Source organism: Solanum verrucosum, unplaced genomic scaffold (assembly GCF_900185275.1).
Source record: "Solanum verrucosum unplaced genomic scaffold, falcon-dt-bn FXZP01000205.1, whole genome shotgun sequence".
NCBI classification, from domain to species: domain Eukaryota; kingdom Viridiplantae; phylum Streptophyta; class Magnoliopsida; order Solanales; family Solanaceae; genus Solanum; species Solanum verrucosum.
This window is the reverse complement of record NW_026019950.1, coordinates 20,335-48,000: the sequence shown is the minus strand read 5'-3', so window position 1 is coordinate 48,000 and position 27,666 is coordinate 20,335. Positions and strand designations below refer to the sequence as shown.

The 27,666-nt window shown below is 35.6% G+C and overlaps 2 protein-coding genes across 4 annotated transcripts; both read left to right on the top strand.

Moving 5' to 3' along the window:
* Positions 1-1,731: 1,731 nt before the first annotated feature.
* LOC125814046 (uncharacterized) lies at positions 1,732-14,193 on the top strand. Of its 3 annotated transcripts, none has more exons than XM_049493511.1 (14): positions 1,732-1,960; positions 2,091-4,865; positions 5,656-5,780; positions 5,966-6,065; positions 6,232-6,364; positions 6,457-6,520; positions 7,064-7,796; positions 8,429-8,758; positions 9,538-10,044; positions 10,124-10,196; positions 10,295-10,380; positions 11,071-11,190; positions 12,232-12,302; positions 13,908-14,133. In XM_049493511.1, the coding sequence occupies exons 2-14, from the start codon at positions 2,247-2,249 to the stop codon at positions 14,017-14,019; spliced, it is 5,073 nt and encodes a 1,690-aa protein (XP_049349468.1). In that variant the 5' UTR covers positions 1,732-1,960; positions 2,091-2,246; the 3' UTR covers positions 14,020-14,133. The 3 variants fall into 3 exon arrangements, with proteins under 3 accessions (XP_049349468.1, XP_049349469.1, XP_049349467.1); XM_049493512.1 differs by having other exon boundaries at positions 1,732-2,433; positions 2,557-4,865; XM_049493510.1 differs by having other exon boundaries at positions 1,732-4,865; positions 13,908-14,193.
* An 881-nt stretch (positions 14,194-15,074) lies between these two features.
* LOC125813801 (CLP protease regulatory subunit CLPX1, mitochondrial) lies at positions 15,075-24,670 on the top strand. The gene is made up of 15 exons (XM_049493268.1): positions 15,075-16,088; positions 16,306-16,367; positions 16,543-16,643; positions 17,206-17,285; positions 18,681-18,731; positions 19,369-19,443; positions 19,557-19,634; positions 20,442-20,498; positions 21,633-21,703; positions 21,790-21,889; positions 22,548-22,652; positions 22,863-22,925; positions 23,093-23,215; positions 24,255-24,410; positions 24,502-24,670. The coding sequence occupies exons 1-15, from the start codon at positions 15,564-15,566 to the stop codon at positions 24,568-24,570; spliced, it is 1,716 nt and encodes a 571-aa protein (XP_049349225.1). The 5' UTR covers positions 15,075-15,563; the 3' UTR covers positions 24,571-24,670.
* Positions 24,671-27,666: the final 2,996 nt, after the last annotated feature.

The following is a 27,666-nucleotide window of genomic DNA, read 5'->3' as shown; positions in this document are numbered from 1 at the left end:
ATAAATATGTATTGTTATTTTCAATCAACTGCAAAATGATTTTTACTTAGCAAATAATAGATAACTTTTTTGGACGAAAAATGTAAGGATGTATATACTTTGGTAAATATTAAATTACTAGAAAATTTAGAAGTATGAGTTCAACATTATGATATTTAATATGAATTTTCAAAAAAAATCATATTCAATATTCATAAAAGTATATCAAAATAGTGAATAACTTAAAGAATTAATTAATTAAATTACATACAATATTCATATATATTACTCTTATACACGAATTTAATTTGACATTACACACAAATTTAAATCATATGACATTAATTTGATCCTATTCTTCTCACTCATTTAGTATAATACAATAAAATTAGAGTCATATTTCTTGAAGTTGAAGTCAAAGTCAAACAAATTATAATTATCACTTGCATCTATTCACTTTTTCTCACCATTTCGTATAATACGACAAAATTGGAGTCATATTTCTCGAAGTTAAGTCAAACAAAATCGTAATTATCATAATTATTACTTATCTTACACACAAATTAAAATCGTTTCACATTAATTTGATTCACTTCTTCCCACTCATTTAGTATAATACGATAAAATTGAAGTCATATTTCTCGAAGTCAAAGTCAAACAAATCATAACTGTCACTTACATTGATCTACTTCTTCCCATTCATTTCACATGATACGATAAAATTAGAGTCATCTTTCTCGAAGTTGAAGTCAAACAAATAATAAGTAGCACTTATGTCAATCTACTTTTTCACTCATTTCGTATAATACGATAAAATTGAAGTTATATTTCTTGAAGGTAAGTCAAACAGAATCATAATTATCATTTATATCGATTCACTTCTTCCCACCCGTTTCATATAAACGACAAAATTGGAGTCATATTTCTCGAAATTAAAAGTTAGACCAATCATAAATATTACTTACGTTACACACAAATTGAAATCCTATCACATTAATTTGATCCACTTCTTCCCACTCATTTCGTATAATACGTTAAAATTGAAGTCATATTTCTCGAAGTCAAAGTCAAACAAATCCTAACGGTCACTTACATTGATCTACTTCCTCCCATTCATTTCACATAATACGATAAAATTAGAGTCATATTTCTTCGAAATTGAAGTCAAGCAAATAATAAGTAGCACTTATGTCAATCTACTTTTTTTCACTCATTTCGTATAATACGACAAAATTGAAGTTATATTTCTCGAAGTTAAGTCAAACAAAATCATAGTTATCATTTATATTGATTCACTTCTTCCCACTCATTTCATATAAACGACAAAATTGGAGTCGTATTTCTCGAAATTAAAAGTTAGACCAATCATAAATATTACTTACCTTACACAGAAATTGAAATCGTATCACATTAATTTGATCCACTTCTTCCCACTCATTTCATATAATACGTTAAAATTGAAGTCATATTGCTCGACGTCAAAGTCAAACAAATCATAACTGTCACTTACATTGATCTACTTCTTCCCATTCATTTTACATAATACGATAAAATTAGAGTCATATTTCTCGAAGTTGAAGTCAAACATATAATAAGTAGCACTTACGTCAATCTACTTTTTTTCACTCATTTCGTATAATACGACAAAATTGGAGTCATATTTCTCGAAATTAAAAGTCAAAACCAATCATAAATATTACTTACCTTATACACAAATTGAAATCATATCACATTAACTTGATGATGCAATGTTTTTAAAAATCCATGAGAACATGTACATTGGAGAAAAACAACTCAACAAATCCAGGCTTCCCAATTTTAGTCCAATGGCTTCACTAGTAATCTTTTCCCAGAAACAACAAATCGATAAAGTCAGCTACCCCAATTAGTCAGTCAGTTTTGCTATTGTATGCTTCAACACTCTATTCGGCAGCTGAAAAAAAGGAAAGAAGAACAAAGCAAACAGAAGTCCAAAGGAGAGGTGAGTCCTTGGTCTTGTTCCAAAGGAAACAGCGGCATTACTCCTCTATGAATTCCCCTTGTGGTCCCTTTATTCATTAGTTTCTTCAAAGGCTGAATTTTTTTTTGTGGGGTTCTCTTTTCTTGGGAAGTTGAATTCTGTAGGTGATTTTTTTTAGGGTTTATGTTAAATACAGAAACAAAATCAAGAAAAGACATGAAAAGGGTGTCCAATGATGACCAAAGTTTGAGTTTTGTTCATCAGTAGGTTGGAGGGTTGTTCTGTTTCCTGTCAAGATTCAATTTTGATGGTTGATGACAAGGTTATGGAAGACCTGAATCAGAAGCAGGGGAGTTTTTATGGTCAGCAAGTTTTGGTACCTTTTATGGAAAATGTAGTAGCTAATGCTAGTGTGATAAGTTCAAAGAAAAGGGGAAGACCAAAGGGTTCTAAGAATAACAGGAGAAGTGTGGAAGAAAATGTGGGAACTTCAGGTACAGCTAGTGTGATGGATGGCAGTGGACAAAGGGTTCTTATGAAGAAGAAGAATAGACTAGACAGGCCAAAGGGTTCCAAGAATAGCAGGAGAAGTGGTGAAGAAGATGGGGGAATTTCAGGTACAGTTAGTGTGATGGATGGCAGTAGAGAAGGGTTTCTTATGAAGAAGAAGATGCGACTAGGCAGGCCGAAGGGTTACAAGAATAACAGAAGAAGTGGTGAAGAAAATGTGGGAATTTCAGGTACAGTTAGCATGATGGATGGAGAAGGGGTTCTTATGAAGAAGAAGAATAAGCGACTAGGCAGGCCGAAGGGCTCCAAGAATAAGAAGAGAAAGGCTGGAGAAAATGGGGAATCACCAAGTGCAGCTGGCATAGGCAATGACAGTGATGTGATGCTTATGAAGAAGAAGAAGAATGTTGGACAAAGGCACAAAGGTTCTAAGAGCGAAAAGAAAAATATGGAACAAAACAGGGAGCATCAGGTAAGGAGAACCAAGAAGGAAGGTGAGGAAAGGAGGAAGGATTGTGGAGAAGAAGGGAGTATCAAGAAGCGAGGTCGAGGAAGGCCAAAGGGTTCAAAGAGTGAGAAGAAAACTGTGACTGGTAATGAAATGGGGGTAGTGTTACTAATAGATGATACTAGTGTTGGAAAGAGAAATACAGATGTTGTTGAGAAGGAAATCTGTACAACTGGTGATTTTGGAATAAGCGCAAATCAAGTTTCTGGACACAATGAGATTGTCAAGAAGAAAATTGGTCGGCCCAAGGGCTCCAGGAACAAGAAGAAAGTCTTGGTAGGTCGTCTGACTGTTCCTAGTTGCAATGGAGGTGGAAGCAAGGATATTGATAGCAATAAAGGGAAGATTTTTATGCCTGCAGAAAATGCTGGGAAACTGGACGATTTTGTTGTGGGTTACAAAAAACATATAGTCAAGCGAGGTCGGCCCAGGGGTTCAAAGACTAAGAAGAAAATCACATTAGGCTATATGAGTAATGCTACTAGTGGACATGAAGTAGATGTTATGTGCCAAGGCGAGAATGAGAAAAGAATCACAATGGCTGGTCAAAATGGAGTAATTCTGAATGAGGAACAAGGGATGATAGTCAAGAAGAAGGACAGGTGTGGCAGATCCAGAGGTTCAAGGACCAAGAGCAAAGTTATACCAGGCCATTCGAGTGGTACTAATACTAATGATGGAGACATGGATGCAGTCAGGAAGGAAGATGATGGAAAGAGAAAATTTGTAGCTGGAGAAGGTGGGGGCAATGGAATAGCTACCAGTAATGGAGAGAGGATATTCAAGAAGGAGAGGCGTGGCCTGCCCAAGGCCTCTAAAAGTAAGAAGAGAACTACTGGCGGTAATTTCGCAGATGCTAATCTCAATAATAGAGAACAAGATGTGGGTACTATGAGGTTAAATGTGGCTGAAAATGGAATGCTTTTATCTGAAGAAAATAAGGGAGACCTGAATGAAGTTGCTTTGGTTTCTGCAGTTAGAGTAGTCAAGAGGAAGGGTGTCCTTGGCCGGCCAAAGGGTTCAAAGAATAAAAAGAAAACTATTATAAGCAGCTCCAGTGATGTTTATTCTGGTCATGGAGTTGGAGCGATGAATAGCAGTAAGGAATATGAGAATAAAATGGTGAGCCTGACAACTGATCACATGGTGGGGATACTGAGTGAAGTTACTATTACTAAGATGGATAGCTGCAGCATGCCCCAAGGCTTGCGTAATGAGAATAAGATTGTTGAATCTGGCGAGAATCAGCATGCATTTGTTGATGCTGCTGAAGATGGCACCAGAAAGATGGTTAAGAAGAAGAGATGCCGAGGAAGGGTGAAAAGTTCAGAGAATAAGAAACAAGCTGCAGTAAGGCGAGGGAGGCCAAAGGGCTTGAAAAACAAAAGAATGACAGGTGTAATTGTTACTGTTACTAATGGGGTAAATTTGAGCATAAAGCGAAAGAATGGACGTGGACGACCTAAAGGCTCAAAAAATAAGAAATCAAAAATTATGAGTGAAGAAAATAATAAAACTGCCGGAGCAATTATAGTGCATGATGACGGAGGAGGTAGTCAAGCTGAGCAGAAAGTGAAACACTGTGGCATGCTTCCTTTTGCCACTGAAAATGGGGGAATATTAGATGAATCTGTTTTATTGGATGCTTTGGGAGGTCGGGTCAGTAAGAGGAAAGTTAGCAGCGGGAGACCAAAAGGTTCAAAGAACAAGAAAAAGGCAGTCGCTTTCAATATGGGGTTTCCTTGTCAAGTTAGTTGTCAGAATGCTGTTAGTAAGATGGTTAAGCGCAGAGGGAGGCCGAAGGGTTTAAATGATAAGAAGAAAATTTCTATCGTCTCTGAATGCATGGGAGAGCAGGAACTTAGTGCAAATGCAGAAACAAGTGGACTGACAGTGCAAGGAGTATTGGTCAGGATCTCTTCTTCCCAAACCTATCTGTCTTCTTGTTATGATTTGTATGGAATTTTATTTGTAAAAACCTGAAGCTAAAAAGTCAAATATAAATAAAACTTAAGAGCTGCAAATTGAAGTTATATTTGATCAGAATTTTTTGATTCTCATTGCAATTAGAGACTTAGAAAGTTTTTGGGTTACCATCGCTAACTGTATACTACAAATTGCCTCCTGCCATTTATGAAACCTGCTCATCTTTCAATCAATCTTTTGTTGGTAGTTAGATTCATGTGAGACGAGATTTTAGAGGAAACAGTTCTTATTATCAATGGTCCATGGCTCCATGCTAACATAGTGAAGCAGTCAATGGTTACTGCTGGACATATCAAAACAAAGAGGCCAACTTCCTTGGGGAAGTGGGGAATCTTGTTTTTTTTTTTGCATACTCATTTGAGTCCTCATACTGATATCTGGCGTATAATTCTCAATCCAACTTTTGTTCATGCTCGATTTCTCAAATAAGTGATATTTGACACTATTCATGGAGTTAATAAAGCTCGAGTTATAGCACTAGTATATAGATTCATTTGCCACGGATGGTCATTATAATAATTTGAATTTGAGCTTGAACAAGAAAGCTTCTCCTGTACTCATGAAGCATAAAATGAGTGTGCTCCTTGAAAGAGGATTCAAGTGCTACTAAAATTATTTGCATTGATGTAGTAGGCAAGTTTGGGATATTGTGGCAGACATAGCATGCGGGCTTAAATTTGTAACTGTGTCCTAATGAGGTATCTATATGTAGGACGCTATTACTTGGAAGGATCAGCAGAACTTTTGGTGTCATCAGTGCAGAAATTATAAAGCTTCTGTTGTTACCTGTTCAAAATGCAGAAGGAAACGCTATTGCAACGACTGCATTGCAAAGTGGTAATGAAATTTATCTCATTTGTTCACAAACCAAAAGAGAAAGGATTCTGTATTTGTTGGTCTGCAGTGTTTTTTCTTCCTATAGGTGAATGGTAGATGCTCATTAGTATTATAACAGTTATAACTATGTTAATTCAAATTGAGGTTGTTAATAATGTTTTCTAAAATGTTGAGATAATGAATAGGTATCCAGATAGAACAAACGACGAAGTAGAGGACACATGTCCTTTCTGTTATGGTAATTGCAATTGTGGAGCTTGCCTTCAAAAAGATGTCTTCTTTAAGGTCTGTAAACAAGTTAAATTTACCTCTTGTGTGATCATGTATTTATAGTTCAGGTGCTGATATTACTAAATAACTTGGCTAGTTTTTCTTTTGATAAATCAAATAATTGTCATTCATGCAACACAACAAGTTGGTATGAAAATAACTAGGTCTGTTAGGGTTGCAGGACTGCTGCAAAGAAACTGATGAAAATATGAGATTGGAGGGTTCACTTTATTTGCTATTCAACATTCTGCCCCTCCTCAGGCATATTCAAAAGGAGCAAAGGTTTGAGCTAGAGGTTGAAGCAAACATTCGCGGTACTATTTTAATTCATTCGGATAATTTCAACTTAGCTTGTTGTTGGTGGCTCAGAATGTTCAGTGCTGTTTCTGGTCTCTTTTGTTTTCAGGTGTTCAGCTGACAGAAGAAGACGTCACCATATCAGTCGTTGATGATGATGATAGAGTGTATTGGTATGATCCCCAAAATAATGATTTTTTGTTGTGCTATCTATGCTCATACACCATGTATAATGTTTTATGAGTTATTATTCATCCATAGAGGCATAAGATGTAAGTTGTTTCTTCATGGAGTAAACAGTGGGATTGATTATTCAAATATCTTTCTGTTAAAGTCAATTTTGTTTCTAATCTGTTCTTTAACCCAGCAGCCTTTGCTTACATGATCTGTTTCTTGAAGCTGCATTGTTCATTCCTCCTGATAATTTTACCTTTTACTTTGATACCCAACAATTTCTTTGACCTTTTGATTTATGAACACTAATTTTCTATGGTTATTACATAAAGAAAGTAGTGTGTCTGTGGACTGCAGTAGCTCAAAGTTTCCAGAAGTTCTTTTATTAGTTTGAAATGTAGTTTCTGTTGACCATATTCTTTGTTTTTATTTGTTTATTCTGGAAGAAAGGATGTAAGCTTACACAGAATGTTTACTATTTCCAGAGCTCAGTTTTGTCATGACACAATAGCTGTAATGATGCATGGTTCCTTATTTGGCAGTGATAATTGCAACACATCCATTGTCAATTTCCATAGAAGCTGCCCAAATCCTGATTGCTCATACGATATCTGTGTCAATTGTTGTCGGGAACTCAGAGATGGTGCTCCTCTCAGCAAGTCGGTGGAAGCTAGTCGTATCACAGCATTGAAGGGAAACGATGCGCCAGATGGCTGGAAAAGTCCTGAGACCCTCCTTGCTAATGATTGTCCAACTCACATGTCCTTTGATGTTGCTGAGTGGAGAGCCAAATCTGATGGCAGTATACCTTGTCCTCCTAAAGAGTGTGGTGGTTGTGGCTCTTCTTTAATGGCTCTAAGGCGTATCTTCAAAGCAAATTGGGTAGACCAACTAATTCAAAGTGCTGAGGCCTTAACATGCAACTACCACCTTCCAGATATAGATTTGTCGCATGGGTGTTCATTTTGTCTTGCTACCTCTTCTGTCCAAAACGGTGATAACCACTGTCAAGTAAGACAGGCATCTTTTAGGAACAACAGCCACGATAATTTTCTGTACTGTCCTAATGCTGTTCACATTGATGGTAACGAGTTTGAGCATTTTCAAATGCATTGGAGGGCTGGTGAACCTGTAATAGTTAGAAATGCACAAGCTAATGCCTCTGGTCTTAGCTGGGAGCCAATGGTAATGTGGAGGGCCTTCAGAAAAGCAAGTAAAAAGCTAAAAGAGGAGCATTTCTCTGTCATGTCCATTGATTGCTTGGATTGGTGTCAGGTATGCATTTTATTTGTGTAAATTATCCCTTGTGGAAAAAAGAGACAGAATCACAGCATATCAGTTCTCAAGTTATCATATGCTTCCTCAATTTTGGTCCTAAAGCTACTATATATGTATAACATGAGTTGCTTATTTATTTTCTCTAATTTTTATTCTCGTCAAATTTCATTGCATTGTTCACGATGGCTACTTTTTAATCTGAACTCCGCAGTTGAACCTTTTTTTCATCTAAAATGAATTTGAATCTGGGAAATTATCTCTTGCGTGATTTTACTCCAACATCTCCTAGCTGGTCTCTTGTGTCTTTTACCCTAGCTGACAAAACTGCAATTTTCCATTACCTGATTAGAATTGGAAAATTATCCAAAAAAATATAAAAAAAGAAGTCTAGAATTGGCAATTACCTTTCCTGGTAGGTTGGTGCTAAACTGCTAATTTGCTATATTGGTTTGTCTTTGTTATTTGCACCTTACTAGGATATCATGATTTGCTGGTTTAGCTTACTATGAATCCTGGTGTTATTGCTGTGCTGTTATTATTTTAATTACTATTATTATTATTATTATTATTATTATTATTATTATTACTGTTATTATTATTATTATTATTATTATTATTTTATGATGCAGGTTCAGATAAATATTCATCAGTTCTTCAAGGGCTACTTGGAGGGTCGCAGGCATCACAATGGGTGGCCAGAAATTTTAAAACTGAAGGATTGGCCTCCGGCTAATACTTTTGAAGAATGTTTGCCGAGGCATGGAGCTGACTTTTTTGCTATGCTTCCGTTTAGCGAATACACTCATCCTAGACAAGGTCTTCTAAATTTGGCCACTAAGCTCCCCGATACTGCCTTGAAGCCAGACTTGGGACCTAAAACGTATATTGCTTATGGATATCAAGAAGAGCTTGGGAGAGGTGATTCTGTCACTAAGTTGCATTGTGATATCTCTGATGCGGTATGCTCATTCCAACAACTGTTTGATTAATCTTATTCCAAGTTCCTGTTTGGCTGATTTTATTTTGCTTTTCATGGGGCTTGCATCCCTTTCCCAAATTCTATACTGATATTCTAGTACAAATTTCCCCTTGAGATCAGAAACTGCCTGTGCTTCAATAGGCAAGTGTAAGGTTGGAGTTGTACTTTTTATTGTTTTGGTATAAATCACAGTACTTTATTATGTCTTAAATGTTACTGATAAACAATATGAAATACCGTACCTAAATGAACAGTAGTTGCCTTATGGAAGCAAATCTTATTGTTCAATTAATTAATAAAAATCTTAAATTTTTTATGATTTTTCAATCCTCAGAACGGGAAGACCGAAAATCTAGATTAATTTTTATTTTTTGAGAAGTAATATGCTTGCTGGTTAGGGCAGGATTTTTCTTTGAGAAAGAAAATTTTGAGGAGTTGGTAAGGGCAGAATTCCAAGGAAAGAATTGAGGAATTCGAAGGAGCACGTCAGCTCGTAATAACACATCACTGTTTTCCTCTCAATGCTACTTTATCTAATCAACCTTTTGATCAATTCAAGTTTTATGTATGTTCTTTTTCTTTTTTGGATTTGTAAAATTATTGTTACTAAAAAGCAGCAAACTGCTGCAAAATATTAACATAGGAAAAGCCTCGGTACAGGTTGTGTAATGAGCTCAAGAAGTCTATCATGGCCTCTGTGTGATTTGCAATTAACATGTTACAACAATAAAACAACTAGGTTTTGTGTGTGTTCTTCAGGTCAACATATTGACTCATACAACCAAAGCAAAAGTTGATCACAAGCAACATGAAATCATTGAGAAACTAAGGAAGCAACAAGAGGTTGAAGATTCAAAGGAACGTTGTCCAGGCATAGCTGAGGCTCCAGATTCTCATCAAAGATCTGACGAAACTGAAACTAAAGACTTTTATTCTCAGGAAAGCACTGATGATAACGAAAGTTGCTTGCCAGAAACCATGGACAAGGGGAAAGATATTGATAACGGAGAAAATATAATTTCCGAAAGGGATTACAATGATATATCTGGCAGAATTTCTCTACCCAATGAGATAAACCCAAGTACCAATGCCTTGGCACTAGCAGAAGCGAATGTAGCTCTCGAAATCAAGCAAGATTGTGCAGAAATTGAATGTGGGGGTGCAGTATGGGACATCTTTCGCAGACAAGATGTACCCAAGTTAATAGAATACTTGCAGAGGCATTGGAGAGAATTTCGCCATTTTAACAATGCTCCTGTGGCTTCAGTAAGTATTCTTGCACTTCAAGTTTGATGATAGTACAAAGTGCTGAATCGTTGAATTTACTCCTTGCTTTCACTCTTAGGTTATTCACCCTATCCATGATCAGACATTTTTTTTGGAGGAGAAGCATAAAAAACAGCTGAAGGAGGAGTTCAGTAAGAATCCTCTTTTCCTTAGTTGATTCTGAAAAACAGTAGGTAATGACTTTGCAAGGGTATCTAATCCCACCCTTTCTCCCTCATGTGATCTACAGACGTTGAGCCATGGACGTTTGAGCAGTACCTTGGTGAAGCTGTTTTTATTCCTGCAGGATGTCCTCATCAAGTGAGAAATAGACAGGTGAAACTCCCAGTCTAACTATGCATACTTTGAAGTATCAGAGGTTTTGTATTTCATCTTTAGTATGGTTGTACCTGAATTTCCTGTGTGTTTGTTATGTTATCCAGTTGAATTTCACGGTGTTTTACCTCAAACTTATTGGGGGTAAAAGCACTATATTCTTCAAATTTATGCAAAAAGGAACATGTTTCAGAAAATTAAAACCTGTTATAGTTTGACAGTGGACGATGATGTTATAAGACAGTATTAAAAATAGTACAACATTGCTCTAGTAATAGAATTTTTAATTTGATTCATGTCTTCGAGCCAAATGTCTACTATGCTTTATCTGAGCTTTGATAATTTAAGAAGCCTTGTGACTGAAGCAAACTCTGAGCTCTCTTCTTTTGGAATTTGATCTAAGCTGAATCTGACTCTGGCTAGAACATTTTCCTGAAAGTGGATTTATACTGTGTAGCTCTTCTCAGGTCCTTGCAATTTCTTTCTTTCTCCAACGGGTTCTGGAATTAATACTATTTGAAGTCACTTATAGAAATATTAATGCTACATGAGATGTAGTATCTGCAGTACTCATTTTCCTGGTACTTCGATTGATGAAATATTTATTGCTGCTTCTATCTGTGTTCACATCTTAATGTACTGCACTTGGTATTGATTTGTCATCCATCCACCGCTATTGTACTTTGGCAGTCATGTATCAAGGTTGCTGTTGACTTTGTATCCCCGGAAAATGTTCAAGAGTGTATTCGCTTGACGGAGGAGTTTCGCATGCTACCCAAAAGCCACCGATCTAAGGAAGATATATTGGAGGTACATTCATTAATGCATATTACAGCACAAATGCTATTTTGCATTCTGAATTCAACAGTCTCTTTCTGTCACTATGCGTTAGTAAATCATAGGAAGATACTTCTATCTGCTTAAAAAGATTTTGACTGAGTATTAGTAGAGTAGGACCCCAAGCAAAATATCAGTGATGCTATGGGGATATTATCCTGAAGCTTTTCTGAAACATATAAACGAAATGCTAATGCATCTCCATCATTCCAATTCTACATTCTATAATCTATCCTTTACTTTTTCTTTTCAGTAGATTTATCTAATACATTTCCCATACATCAATATCATAGCTTTGCCAAATAACTGGACAGTACATTCCTTTGCTGAGGAAATTAGAAGACAATTGCTATGAGGAAGTGTAAGAAGGATCATTCATCTCTTCAATTAATTAATAGCAGGTGTTGCAGCGCTCATTAGGAAATGTTGTCTGATCTGAGAATCTTTTGCTATCCTGGAGTTTTTTATGGTCAAATGACAGACACTTAATATTGTGCGTAGTGTAAAGCTTAAGCATTGTAGTTATCACTGGCATTCTGGAACCATGTTTTCTATGTTTAGCCCCTTGTTCTCCCTTTTTTGGTTGGTTCAATCTTCATCCACAGGATATTTGTGTGTTCTGTGAGTTTGACCTGGCTTAAAAAACATATTTGACATTTTGCGTCTATGATTCAAACTCAAGATATTGTCCATCCATCATTCTTTGCCCTGTATTTATGGTAGTCGAAGTAGGTATTAACGATTGTGATATTTGACAAGCTGCTCTTTTTCAATGTGAAATCAGACTTGATCAGTTAGTTCTTTCTGGTTTCTTGATTAACATTTGGCACTTGATGACTAAAAGTAAGTGATGGGTATCTTTTTCTGCTTACTATTTTGCTGATCCCTGATATGAAACTGTAAATGTAAGAAACTACTTTTTGGTCACAGACATGTGCTTGAAAAATGTGATGCATCATGCTCTTCAAGTGTCCTAACTTTTGTATAAATGATTGTTTGATGATATTGTCATAGGTGAAGAAGTTGGGGCTTTATGCTGCTAGTGTTGCTGTTGATGAAGCCACAAACCTGTTGTCAAAACTAAAGTAAGTTTTTTGTTACTAGGTTATGTTCTTCATTGTTTTCCCATGTTTCTCTGGAAAGGGAAAAAGCACCAGTGTGATCGATTACTGAATTTATGAATATCTGGGATTAACCAGGTTTGTGTATTTATGAGGTTTTCACGGAAGAAAGATGTCCTCCAGATTTATCTTTCAAAGGTCTCCTCAAAATTGAATAAAAATGCATACTTAGATTTTCTTGTGATTGTTACAAGTCTAAGTGATACTATCTGTAATGGTCGTCAACCTTTACAGATAGAAACAACCGCCTGGAGATCCCTGAGTTGAATGTCAGCTTACACACTAGGTGTGAAGCTCATCTGCTCCAGCCTTAGTGATGTGGATTGCCTTGGTAATATGTTCTTTGTCGGCTGGACAGGCTGCCTGGTGTATTGGCTTAGGTGCACGCAAGCTAGCCCCACCAGTATTTTCAAAAAAGAAATAAAAATAATACTATCTGTAAAAGGTCAACAATATAACTTGTAACTGTTTCTGGAATGTCAGGTGTAATCACACTGCCAAAAGACAAAGGATGTCAGTTTATTCTTCTACTTACATTTCATGAAAAATGAAGATGTCAGTTTATTCTGATTAGAAGAAATGAACTAAATTATTACACTGGAGAAGTAGGGCAGTGCGGATAAAAGTTCTAAATTTTTTGAAATAAGCTACTAATTTTTTTTGTGAGCTTAAATGTTCTATTCTTGTAACCCTTGAATCTTCCTGATGCCTTCTACTGAATCTACTTCATCAAGAAAAAAAGTTCTAAATCTTTTGTCTGGATTTCTTCCCAAAAGTTTGTCTCTTTTCTGTGGATCTCTTTCCAAAGGGTAGGCTGCCTACATCACATCCTTTAGGGGTGTGGCTCTTCCCCGGACCCTATGTGAATGCAGGATGCTTAATGCACCGGGCTGCACTTCTTTTTCCATCCGAGTTTAGCCAATGCTTTACTTTCGTCAACTTCTTTGACCAACTGGATTAGAAATTTAATCAGTCACTACTTAGACAGTTGAACTAGTTTAGGTGAAATTAGACGTCACACTATAAGCCACAAGCATCTCCTGAATGATAGTAATTGATAATAATGTAGAACTTTCAGTTGGAGCTCCAGGCGGACACCTTAAATTGAAATGGACTCGAGCTCATGGTGATGGAACCACAATGTCTAGGCCTCTAGGGCGATAGGAATGTCAATCGACAAAGTTTAATGTTTTCAAAAGGGTGAATATAAATATCTACTGAACAAGTCGACCTGTGGTGGGGCGGTTGACCCAACTACCGTGTTATTGCTTCTGAGATATAATGATTTTTTCCCCAAATGTCAGTAAAGTGGTAGTTTTTCTTTGACATAGTGGCCTGCCCTTAGAAAATTTTGGCCCTTATTGGAGCTGGTGTGTCTTTTTAGCTGCTGCCTCTTTGTCCCAAGGAAAAGTTGTCACTAGAGAACTGATGTACACAATTGAAAAATCCCTTGCCCCTGCATTTCTGTTGCACAATATCGCGGTTAAATGGTTGATCTGAGGCATGTTGGAACTTGACTCTCTAATTTTCATACTCCTGGAATGAGTAACTTTGTATTTCATTTGGCAGTGCACCTCAATCTCGTGATGAATTGCAACAGCTAGAACATGCTACCGGAACTGAGAGCTCTATTGCAGAAGGCCTGGATATGGGATCCACCAGCTGTAGTAACCAAGACTGAAGGCTGTTCTTGTTAAATATGAAGATTTTGAAGTTTTAGAGAATATTTATTTGATTCTAAATCTTTTGATTGGATTGTGAGGCATTTCTGTTTTTGTATACTTTTTTTCGTCTCTCAAAAATAATCCCTTGAGGCATTCTTTTAGATGTACAAAATTTTACTTTATTGGCGGAGGGAAATTCAAGAGAATAAAGAGACGATATTATTGTTCCAACTCCATAAGAGGTGTGGTGGGATCAGATGAGATCCCTCATCCTTCACCAGAGGATTCGAGTTAAAATCCGGACTTTCCTTTTATGGGAGAGTCTTACTCAGTGAGATTTCAGATTAGTCAAGGCAGTGGGGTTTTAATACTGAGCATAAAGCAAAAGAAGAAAACATTTCCAGCTCAACAACATGAAAAAGAAAGAAAATGAGTTCTTTTTTCTTTGATCACTTAGGAGCAGTGTGAGATGAAAGTCATTCGAGGTTTTGAATGAGAGAGAAGCGAAATCCCCCATCCTTCACCAAGTTATCTAATATTCTCAATTTTTTTAAGGTGAGTGAAAGTTATAAGATTTTAACAGAAATAATTTTTTTTCTTCCTCTGTCTTTTTTACAATCAAAATTACAATTGGATCGAGTAATATAATCTTAGGAAAATTTTACAATACCTTAACTAATACATAGAATCTAGAGCTTTGCTCTTCCTCCATTTTGACTGACAAAGTTATTGAGTAATATTTTCTTTGTTCATTTTTACTTGTCGAGTTGCACTTTATTAGAGGTAGTTTGACTATTCTTTCAGAGTTAAATTGAATTAATTTTTTTTTTATAAATTTTACTTTACGAGAGTTAATATTCCCACACACATCAAAAAGAGAGTGATAAAACAAGAGGAATGACAAGAAATCAAGAAACCAAGAGTGAAAGTACAACATTCACTTTTACTTGTCATGTTTCAGTTTACGATAGTCAATTTAACTAATTTTTAAAATTAAATTAAATTCGATTTTTTATAAATTTCACTTTACAAGAGTCAATATTTTACCTTTTTCACCCCTCCCCCACTCCTAACATACCAAAAAGACAAAACAAGAGGAATGACAAGAAATCAAGAAATCAAGAAACCAAGAGTGACAGTACGACATCGTTACTTGTTTCCTGTAGATTTTTTTTCCCAACACTTCATCATGTAGATATTCCTGAAAGTAACTTTCATTTCTTTGCTTGCTGCTTTCACTCTTTTGGATATTAAAATTTAATTCTTCTGTGTTGCTCTAGAAAATCCTCATTCCTCCTCCACTACCAAAATCCTCTGTAAACAAGAATTTCTTAATTTCAGTTTTCTTTGTCTGATGGGTCATCTCCCAAACCCCACAAAAGTCTCCTCTCTTCCGACAAACCTCAAATCTTGAAATTGTAACCCATACCCACATCCCTTTTAGAAGATTTCATTACATAATCATCTGTATCTTGTTCAGACATATAAAAAGAAAGAATCTTTACTTAGTTTTCTTGTTTTTCTTTGTTGGGGCGTTGAGTTTCCACTGAACTAAGCCGATATGGCAGCTGTACTTAGATCGAAATCGTCGAGACATACGGCCTCTATGGCTATTGCCCACTTCAGATATTTTATCATCAATGATTTTCACACGGGTCATTTACCCAATTTCCATTTGTGTAATCGAACCAAATGGGATAATTTGGTCTCAAATTCTGGTCATAGTTCTTCTTTATTCAAGTCTGTATCGTTTCGTGGTGAATTTGTTGACCGATGTTATGATAATTTTAAGAATTCACAGAATTCAAGTAGGAAGAGTAAGGAGAAAATTAGTATGTCTAGTAACTATGGGGAACCTCCTGAGATTTGGCAACCACCTGGTGAGGGGATTGTGGTTCGTCCTGGTGTGAAGTTTGTTCAGGTGGGTGAAGGGGAAGGTCCTGGTTCGGGTTCTGGAGGTGGGTTTAGTTCTGGGTCAAAAGATGGGTCTTGGGGTGGATCCAATTTGGGTACCCAATTTCCCACACCAAAGCAACTGTGTAAAGGACTTGATAAGTTTGTAATTGGACAGGAGAGAGCTAAAAAGGTAATCTTTTTTAAAATTCTACCTTTTGGAACTGATAATTCTGGATGCCCGTTGAGTCATAGATAAAGATAGTCTAGTCTTTGATTTTTATGCTTGCTTCATTGATTATAATGTGAATACAAGAGCTCATTTTGTGTCCAAGGGTGATTGAGATCTAGTAAAAAGAGACTATTCTTGAGCTGCTAGAGTGACTTTCTTTATCATTTTGTGATTGCAGGTTCTGTCTGTCGCCGTATATAATCATTACAAGAGAATATATAATGACTCTTCACATAAGTGGTTAGTTTTGAACACTGCATAATTCCGATGGTTTTTTCACCTACCCCCTTCCCTGTATTTTATGTTTTCTCCATGTGACATGGAAGATGAAGCTATTTGGACCATTGGAACTCAGAGATGGAAATTCCTATACCTTATCTATTCTTCTAATGTATTGTTTAAATGTGGTACCAAGGCCTGCAGGAAATGACAGTAGTGAAAAAACAGATGGAATAGAAAATGAGTCTGTGGAGCTTGAGAAGAGTAACATCCTTTTAATGGGGCCAACAGGTTCAGGTAATCTTTACAATTGTCCATTGCGCGCTTCTTGAGGTCTAAAATGTGGTAAAGAAGTATTTTAGATAAACATGCCCTTGAACTTTGAAGTATGGAACTTTAGATTCATCAACAGAGAAACTTTTTCCCCCTTTCTCCTGCTTTCTTTTTCTTTTTAATTGTGAAATTTTTCTGAAGACACTGTGAGGTGCCATTTACTTATACTGGTGATATGATGGTCTCAAGCTAATGATCATTCTCTGCTTCATAATATCATAGAGCTATACATGTGGGCTGATATGTAAATAACTTTGACTTGTATATTAAAGCTAAAACTGTGATGATTAGGGTGCCACATAAATTTTGCTTTTTGACTATGATTATGTAATTTTAATGCGTCGTTCTCCTTTTATCTTTTATCCTTTTAGCCCATCAACTTATCCTGTCTCCCTGCTTTTTTCATTGGAGGGGGAGGTGTGAATGAATAGAGCTCTAACATTGTCATCATGTCGTTAAAAGTGTGATCCTTAATTTAATAAAAATTACTTTTTCACTTGAGTATTTTGTGTCATATCAAGGACAGGGAAAACTTTACTTGCCAAGACCTTAGCTCGATTGGTGAATGTTCCCTTTGTTATAGCAGATGCTACGACACTAACTCAGGTATGTTGTTACCTTTTCACCTTGGTAGAGATAGGAAACAACTCTCAGCTTAATAATCTTTTAATAGAATCTATATTTTTCTAAATCTTGTTCCCTTAAATGTAAATATGTCAACACTGTCCTTAAAATCCAAATTTCTGATTTCAATACATAATCTATCCTTGTATATTTGTCACTCTTGCACATATATAGTGTGTTAAGTTGTTTGAAATTTTCTTGAGCCGTGGGTATATTGGAAACAACCTAGCTACCCCACAAAGGTAGGGATAAGGTCTGGGAACACCCCACTCTCCCCAGATCACACTTGTAATATACTGGGTATGTTGTTGTTCTTAAATTGTTTGAAATTTGAAGATTGGAGATCCCATAAGCCTTGCAAACCGTTTGCAGATAGTCTGTTTGAGGTCGGGGTTAATCCGTGCAAGGTGAGAAATCTGAATTAGCTCTTTCGAAGCTACAACTGAGCTGGTTTTGAGTTTGATCCAGTGTAAATGTAGAATGTAGGAGATCTGTCTTCATCTATTGAAGGTGAAAGTGTTTTGAGCACTAGTGTTGGCATTGAAGACCATGTAGTAGATTGGTGCATGTGAGGAACTTTTTTGGGACAAAATTATGGTAATGGTTCTCCTTAGAAGCTGAAATGAGAAAGATGAGAAAAGAAGTTGAAAGTAGTGAGAGCTTGTAAGAAGATGGAGAATAAAGAATAGCTGCTCTCAATTCTCATGACGATTAGGCAAACCCAAATTTCATAGTTCAGCTTTCTGGAACTATGGAACTTCATGAGTCTACTTTTCAGAGGGTTATTACTATGAGCCTGAAGACAAAAATAGAAAGGCTGTTCTTCATTTTGATATTCCAAGACTATTGACACCTAAGCATGTGTATAAATCGATGACATTTGGTATCCGAACTTTAGGCCGTCATGAAATGAGATGCCACTGTTAATTTAGTCTATCTTGAGATTAAATAACTAGAATTTCCTGGTGGCTAGGTTAATTTGGTCTGAGCATGTTTACTATTCCTTGCTTACCCTGTTTCCAGAGCTTAATCGCTGAAGTCTTTCATAGAAGTAGAGTAGCAGAAACCACGTGATGTTATCAGTAAAAATGGGGATAATTACAGTCCAATGCCTTTGGGTGATCTAGACTATAAAATAGCCAACAAATTATAGGTTTTGTATATCTAAGTATACTATACATATAAAATACATAATCAGTGTACAGGTTTTGTATATTTCAGCCATATTGGTAAATAAGTTTAGCCGAACTGTACATATTGGTAAATTTCCCATTAGAGATAGTTGTCACCTTGATAAGAGTCCTGAAGCTGTGGGTTTCCATATAATGGTATACTTGTTCCGAAACATTCAGTCAATGATAGTACTTTTGTCTGCAGGCAGGATATGTTGGGGAAGATGTGGAATCTATTCTATATAAGCTCCTCACTGTAAGTACTAAACCTGTTGAGTCTCTTATCTTTAATTTATTGTTCTATTTCCTGTTCTCGTTTTCTTTGTCTTGAGATTTTTAGGTGGGGAAAAAGAAAAATCATCATTGCTATCCTAGCATCCTTGCCAAGTTATGTGTATGCTTTAGAACTAGCTTTTAGGATATAATGCAGATTACTGTTTATCTGATGATTTTGCAGAATGTGACAGATGAAGCCCCTGAATATAAGAAAATGTTCTAGTATATTTCCTATTTTACCGGAGCTTTTTGAACTTTGTGTAACAAAAGACTTAGTACAAGGAGTAGATGTAGGATCTTTTGTCCCTTAGCAATTAGGTGGCCAGAAGTCTAGAAGACTATAACACCAACTGCGACCTCTTTTTTTGTGCTTCTATAATATTTTCTGTTTCTACGCATCTAGTTATTTGCATATCATACAATGTTGTCACATTTTTTCCAGAGATCACTGCAATATCTAACTAAGCGAACTTAGAAATGAAGGAGAGAGAAGTGGTTACTACTTGTGAAATGCTCTTTCTTCTTAATCAGAATGCATGATTTTGCGCATCATTTCCAGTGATTTCTACCCTTGATATGAGTTGTCATTTAATTACTCTGGTCTGATATTATTGCAGGTTGCTGACTACAATGTAGCAGCTGCTCAGCAAGGCATAGTGTATATTGATGAAGTTGACAAGATCACGAAAAAGGTTAATGTTGACTTACTGAGTGTTTTTTTCCTCTTTTTTTTCAGATTAAACTTCACTAGCGACTTCTCATGTGTAAGTTTAGCTGATTCCTCCTCTTATACCGATATTTCCAGGCTGAAAGCCTCAACATTAGTAGAGATGTTTCAGGAGAGGGCGTCCAGCAGGCATTGTTGAAGATGCTTGAAGGAACAGTAAGTGTATAGCTTAGTTTTTGCTTGTTAATGGTGAATTGATTGTAGATCGCCACAATCTGTTACCAAGTGTGGATGTTGTTTAATGTTGCAAATGTAGAAGCAACTTTGACTGCTAATGGCTCATTAACATTAGATCTAGACAAATAGCTTTTGTATATGACAATAACCTGGCTGTTATGGAAGGATCACTTGAGAGTTGGAGGCTTAGTGTTGGTTGCTTCTAACCAAACTATATAAGGTGCTCTCTTTTAGATCCCACTGACTGGCTAAATGTAGCTCATCTTCTATGAAATTAACTTTTATCTTGCTGGTGGCCTTGATACTTGTTTCATGTCCTTTTTGGGTTTCCTGCAACAGTCTGCATGTGCTAACTGCGAGTCCTTTTACCCTTTCTGCTAGTTTTATACTTTTATTCCAGAAGTAGTAGTGGTGGTTTTCTCTTTTAATATTCTTTCCTCTCTCTTCTCTGTTCTGAAGATATTTATTGGAATTACATGAATCTTGTGTGTCGAATGCATTCAGAAAAGCAAGGAATGGTTTCTTCTTTTTTTCTCCTTTCCATTTTCACATTTCTATTATTATCTATCCTTATCAAATGACCTCCAGATATGCAAACCAATTGTTGTGATCAAAGAGTGGTCTGACTATTTTTAGGACTAGACTTGCGATATTGGATCATGGTTTGATCTATAGTTCAGTGGTAATGATTGGAAAAAATAATGGTTATGTCATTTGATTGTTACTATAATTAGCTTTCTGTTACTTATCCTAAAATTAGCAATAACAATGAGATTTCTGTTGCAGATTGTCAATGTGCCGGAGAAGGGAGCTCGGAAGCACCCTAGAGGGGATAATATTCAGGTAAGTTATAAATACATTTCATTTTGAGATTAAGATATTTATTCGCAGTCGAGAAGAATCTGGAGTGTCCTGGGAACAAAAAATGTTTATTTCTTGGCTCTGTAGTGTTAACAGTTTATATGGATGTCTTCAAATGGATAAAATTTTGTATCTAATAAGATAAATTGATGTGCTTATGATCTTGAGTTTAGGATGAATTAATTTTCCTTCGTAATTATTTACTGATTTCATAACTGAGGTACTAAGTTGCGCAAACTCTTCATTTTTGCTGCCGCACCCATGTTGACACGAGACGGGTGCGGGATACATGTGGGATTCGATCAACCCACATCAGATAATTTGACCAGACTCCATGGACAAATTTGGGGGAAATTTGAGATTTTGATAAAAGATAAAATAGATTTAACGACATGAGGAATGGCATACCTTCAATATTATAGTCCTTTTGTCTCTTTTTTAGCTTTTCCTCTTGGTCAATATTCGTTGTTTCATGTTTCAAGCCAAACAGAAAGAAGCTAAGAATTCAAGCGGTTGTGCTCCCACTTTTGGTAGACAGTAGCAATGATCTGTAAGGAGAGTTGCTGGAAGGTCTTGAATGACTTTCTTTTTCTTTTTTGAGGGGAAGAATCAAAGAGCTTGAAAGAAGTTGGGGGTCTTAGGAAAGACGACCTAGTAGATCTTTCATAAATTAGAATATCTTTATAGCTCTATTTTATAATTTTGGATTTTTAGCCAAATCCCAGCACCCGTATCCATGTCTAGATCCGTACCCCAGAATCTTAAAATTTAGATTTTGCCGAATACGACCCTCGGATTTGCATCCGCATTAGATATCCGCACCTAAGTCCGAGCAATTTAGGGTATAGTGACTCTTTCATTTGGCCTTCTGTTAGTGGGTGGATGATAATTGTTCTGGAAGAACTAGTTAAGAGATCTTTGACTGATTCTTTTGTCTAAGTTTATCTTCATAGTTATTTGTTGACTCTTTGCGCTTTTCATATCGTTGGATGACCCTTTTTCTTTTAGCATGCTAGTTTTACAGTTGATATGATGTTTTTCAATTGATCTGATGTTTCAGATATATATCTTTGAACAAAATTTTTCTTATAGACTAATTTAAGTTCGTCATTACAGATTGATACCAAAGACATTCTCTTTATATGTGGTGGAGCCTTCATTGACTTGGAGAAAACAATCTCTGAAAGGTCTTACTACTTCCGCGTCATAGTTTTATCTCTTCCCTTTAGTCTGATATTAACCTTATTCCTGATATACTTGTTCATGTTTTCAGGCGCCAAGATTCTTCTATAGGATTTGGTGCACCAGTTCGCACAAACATGAGGACTGGTGGTGTTACAAGTGCTGCTGTGACGTCATCTTTATTGGAGACAGTAAGTTCTTCTGAACCCTTGCAGCTTAGCAAATCTTCCGAACTACATATACTAATAGTTTTTCTAGCTTGATTGTGGTTGTATTTTGCATGATCATAGATGTAGCATCCATGTTAGCTCCATTGAGAAACTGATATCTATGGATTGCTGTGCTTATTGGTCAATGAAATTAGTTACATGTGCATCAAATGAAGTCAAATGTATGCAACAAGATGAACTGAGATATTAGTTCACTTATGTGAAACTGTGTTATTACTGTTAGTTATCATTATTCTTCTGCATCTTCAACACGTTTTTTTCTAGAATTCGGTTTTTTCCCTTATTTGTAGTTTGAGCATATGCAGAGTTGTATGTACTTAACCAATTCGAAAAAAGAGTTGTATTTGCTTGTGTTTCATTTACTTCCTCTGGCTTGTTTGATGTCAGTTAAATAAAGTGATATTTGACTGAGATCTTGAAATGTATTATTTTGCCACTTTAATATGGAAAAAGTTCTGACCGATATAGTACTTCATGTAATTTCTAAATATTAAGTTTTATTTTTTTTTGAAATATGGATAATTTTATGACCAATTTAGCTCTTTATTCTAACTTCTTTTTTTTATGGTATGTTTTGAAGTATATACTAATCATAGTATGTAATCCTCCTGTTATGCAGGTTGAAAGTAGTGATCTAATATCATATGGTCTGATACCTGAGTTTGTCGGTCGATTTCCCATCCTTGTTAGTCTGTCAGCTTTAACTGAGGATCAACTTGTGCAGGTAATGACTAATGTTTCCCGTAACTTGGCTCTTTGGGCACTAATTGCCTTGTGCATATTATTATGATTTGTATGGGAAACTGCGTCTTCCTTTGCTAGAATAAAATGGAATTTTTTGTACTTAAAGTTATGCCATTGGGTTTAATCTTTCAGTATTTTACTATATGGCAAATTTAGATTTTTCTCTTCTCACTGTTTCGGTTCTTTGCAGGTTCTAACTGAGCCAAAAAATGCGCTAGGGAAGCAGTACAAAAAGATGTTCCAAATGAACGGGGTGAGTGTTTGCCTCTCAAGATCTTTTTCGGCTATGCAGAAAGATGCATCAGTTTATCTTTTTTAGAACCTGTCTCATTTGGGCAAGGAGCAGGTTGGAGCTTTTCTAGGTTCCCGTTAATTTTATCAGAATGTTATTTCTCTCATACTTGGAGACTTCTTTCTCAGGTAAAGTTGCATTTCGTTGAAAAAGCACTAAGATTGATAGCTAGGAAAGCAATATCTAAAAATACTGGTGCTCGTGGATTGCGATCCATATTGGAGAACATTTTGATGGATGCTATGTATGAGGTATGTAGTACACCTTTTTTTCCTCTTCTTTTTTCTCTGTGGACCTACGGCATCTGTGAGGACTGTTCAGATTTACATTCTACAGTTGTTATGCTGACCTGGAAATGAATTAGTTAATTATGTAAAGCACACTGCTTAACATTATGATATTCAAATACACATTTGCTTTAGTTTACTTCTCTTCTAAGTTGCTCAGACTCTTCATTTTCGGTGCCGCAACATGGGTATGGGTGTGGGATCCAGACCCGATTTGGTCAACCGTTTTGGGTATTTTGACCATACTTGACGGAGAAATTTGGTACAGATTCAAAGATTTCCGTAATCAAAACAAAAGTTAAAGGTAAAATTGAAGAAGATGGAGTACCATGTATATAGAAATTTCTGTCAGTCATTTTCCTTATATCACCTTCTGGCATTCTCCTCTTGATGTATATTTTTCCTCATAATACCTTGAAAGCTACCCACATAATGTCTCATAATTTAGACATATAACTCGATTTTTAGATATTTGAATTATTTTTTAACCGAATCCCTACATTCGTATCCATACCCCCGAATTTTAAAATTTAGATCACGAAGGATCTGACCTCTAGATCCACACCCGTATCAGACACTCGCCCCTGAGAAACTTAGCTTTTCTTTGGCTGGGGATTATATTGCTGAACGTAATGTTCAAAATAAAATTGATCAGACCATGGTGCTTATTTCAAATTCTGAATCTATGATTGAGCTTAGAGCATGCAGGTTGAGTTCTGTGTATGTTTATATTATGAAGTATGTACTGAGTTAATGCAAATACTTCTTGGTTTTTACCAAGTATACTGTGAAACCTTGAGCTGACAAACTTTTTGTAACTAATAAACAGAACAATCATCAAAATTTTAGAGGGAATCATCTAAACAATACATAGTAGCCTGGATAGATGCATTCTAAATAAACTGTAGCCTGTTGCTGGACTCCCTCAAACTTGCTTGTCCTTTATTTTATTTCCTTTTGTCGTTCCTTCTGCCAGCATATTTCTGATTTCTATGTCTTGCAGATTCCTGATGTCAGAACAGGCGATGATGTAATAGATGCCGTTGTAGTTGATGAGGAGTCTGTAGGAACTGAGGGACGAGGATGTGGGGGTAAAATCCTTTATGGCAAAGGTGCATTTGACCAACACTTCCCACAGAATAGATCAAAGGATTCTGAGGTAAGTTTAACCTGGCATGATCTAGTATTTTATGTTGCAAATACAGTGTCAAATTATAGTATTTAACGTTTTTCATGTTGCACTACTACAGTCAAACATGGAGGGGTCTGATGGAGACCATGAGGCGGAACAGGAGCTTCCTTCCATTGTTGCTTTGTAAATGTTCTGTGAGGTGTATTTCTGGTCTCAATTGTGTACAGTAATCTAAATTCAAATAAACAATGTTATTTAAATAGAGCTCAATGTACTTTCATACTGCATTTTGTTGTGTTTTACTGTTATCTTGCTATTTATTCTTTGATCTGCTCTAGCTATATATATAATTCTGAAGTTAGAAAGTGCCACCCTTCTCAACTTTCCTCTTGGCTATTTATTTGAACAGAATATGCATCTTATGCTCTAGTCTTCTTTTAGCAAAAAAAACAATTTCTTCAGATGACAGCCTTGACATAACTGGTCAAGTTGTTGTTATGCAATCAGGAGGTCATGGGTTTAAGCCGTGGAAACCACCTCTTACAGAAATGTAGGGTAAGATTGCATACAATAAACCTTTGTGGTTTGGCCCTTCTCTGGACTCTGTGCATAGAGGGTAGCTACTTTTGTCTTGGAGTTTCAATTTTCATAAGTAAAATTCCATGAAATCAGCTATCTTTCACTTACAGGGTCGAAAAGCGGCTATTTGTGAAGTTTTTCCTAACGGTCCAATTAGCCATCACTTTGAGGAAAAGTTTGGTGGGGGCATTAAGGTATAGTCTATTGGTCAATGAAGCGAAGAATTACTGGACACCGGTCCAATTAGCTATCACTTTGAGGAAAAGTTTGGTGGGGGCATTAAGGTATAGTCTATTGGTCAATGAAGCGATGAATTACTGGACACCGGTCCAATTAGCTATCACTTTGAGGAAAGGTTTGGTGAGGGCATGAAGGTATAGTCTATTGGTCAATGAAGCGATGCATTACTGGACACTGCAATTCAAATCTTTTTCTTAAAAAAAAGAAAGAAATTTTTGGTGGGGACCCTTATTTGGAGAGTGATGAGGTGTATAAGATGATATGTTTGGTACTCACATTCTGTCATTTGTTTAAACCATAAGATTTCATTTTTTATTTATGTAAAAGTATGGAAAGATGAGCACGCAAAGGTGAGAGAGGTCTCTCTAGAAAGCAAAAGATGTAAGCAATTGTATCATTGAGTGACTAATATTGACAACAACCTCGTGCACTAATTATTGGGGAAATCGATAAAAAATTTATTCAAAAGATTATATTCTTTTATTTAATTTCTCATTATCGTCCTTTTCTCTTCTCTTTTGCCAGTTTCTTTAAATAAATTGAACAAAATCTCGATAGAAAGAAAAATTGTTAGGGGTAGGCTTTTTGATGTAAGAGAAGAATCTAGACTCACTTTAAACACGTTTGTTGCATAGACAATAGAGTAAAAGGGTAGATCGGTGCATTAAAGCTCTTGTTATGCGTAGGTCGGTCTGGGGAAGGATTCAACCGCAAGGATCTATTACATATATGTAGTTTTATCTTGCATTTCTATCAAAGATTATTTTCAAGGCTTAAATAGTGACCTTCTGGTAACTTTACTCTATTGGCTAAGACAATAGAGTAATCATAGAAAATGAGAGAAAATAATTTAGTGCATGGAAATTATTTTTTTGTAACAAACAACACTGCTAACTGAGAGACCAAGACAATACTGTGATTCTACCCACAAAACATTGCAAATAATAAGGTTGAGTCTGCCAGGAAAATGTGACACACACTGTTGTAAGTGATGTTTATTTGACGAGGACGTGATTTTAGATAGGAGATTATGGAGGACATGAATTAGGATAGTAGATGATTATTACGTAGTTGAGCGTTATCACATTTATCCTTCCATGGTTATTATATTACTTTTGTGCTTTTCTATACTTTTATTCGTATCAATATCTATTAATTTTTAATACATCGATTATCAGATATAATATTTTATTGTAATCATTGTTTCTTTTCTTTTTTTCAAATTGCATTTGATATTAAATTTAATTAAGAAGCGTGGGAAATAAGAGATTTTTTTTAATCATTTGTCCAATTCTACATCATGGCATCACCTGCAGTGCACCGGCCATCTCATATAAAGAATAAATCTTTTTATTTTTAAATTTTTATTTGTTGTTGGATTGTTTACATTTGTTGCTTAATTTGGATAATAGCTGTACCAAAGTATGACTTAATTCCTAATTAATCATAAATGTATGTATATCATGCCGTTATTAAACCGTAATTGTTCTTTTATGTATCCACCATTAAGCTATTCACAGTTTTTCCTTTGGTTTTCCATTTGGTGCATCCAGAACACGCATTAGAGTTCGATTAAATTTGGCGTGAACTAGAATCTGACTAAATTCAGATTTTGCGCTGCAGAAGTCATTTGAGGGTGACGCTCCCAACAAGATTTTCTCAATATTTAGGGCTCAAACTCAAAACTTTTAATTAAGGATAAAGCAATTTTGTCACTACACCACAATACCTATACTAATACCAAGAAGTTCTCTTTTTTTCAAGCCGGCAAAAATGACTTCTATATTCCCACACTCAATGAGTCAATGTCTACGATTGGAAGAGATTAACTTCTATTCACTAACAATGGACAAGAGAATTACATCGTCGATTCATTTTTAGAAATACTTATTCCTCTAATATATCCACATATTATTAATATTTAAATAAAAATAACAAAAAAAGTATTATATAATAATTTGGACTCTAAATTAATTATAGAACTTTGTTTAGGATTCTTATTAGATTGACAAAAATAAGAAAGATTCTTTCACGCTTTCTTGCCTTCGTTATTTTCACCTTGTTCTCCATCAATACCATTGAAACAGTTTGAGACAATCATCAATGGCAACTTTTTACTCTTTTTTTTCTTTTTAAAATATAACTAATTAATCTCATTACTAGTTGTCAACATTGTTTAAAATATTCGTCCCAAATTCTTATTAATTTATAAAAATAAAATATTATTATTATTTTCATTTTACCTTTAAAAATACTATTAGTGGAAAAAAACACTTCTTATTTGTAATTTTCTAAATGGGAGTTGAGAGAAAAATGTGATGATTAATATGGGGTACGAAAAGAGTATAATATAGTTAACTGATAAATCAAATGAAAATAAAGCTTATCTAATTATAATTAAATAAGAAGTGTATATAAAAAAACACATTATGCTTCTCCATCTCAATTTTAAGTACACTTTTCA

Coding starts and splice junctions, on each gene's coding strand:
- LOC125814046 (XM_049493510.1), top strand. CDS start 2,247: ATGGTTGATGACAAGGTTATGGAAGACCTGAATCAGAAGCAGGGGAGT. Junction 5,781..5,965: donor AACGACTGCATTGCAAAGTG/GTAATGAAATTT, acceptor GATAATGAATAG/GTATCCAGATAGAACAAACG. Junction 12,303..13,907: donor AACCTGTTGTCAAAACTAAA/GTAAGTTTTTTG, acceptor TTCATTTGGCAG/TGCACCTCAATCTCGTGATG.
- LOC125813801 (XM_049493268.1), top strand. CDS start 15,564: ATGGCAGCTGTACTTAGATCGAAATCGTCGAGACATACGGCCTCTATG. Junction 19,444..19,556: donor TTGACAAGATCACGAAAAAG/GTTAATGTTGAC, acceptor CGATATTTCCAG/GCTGAAAGCCTCAACATTAG. Junction 22,653..22,862: donor CTGAGGATCAACTTGTGCAG/GTAATGACTAAT, acceptor GGTTCTTTGCAG/GTTCTAACTGAGCCAAAAAA.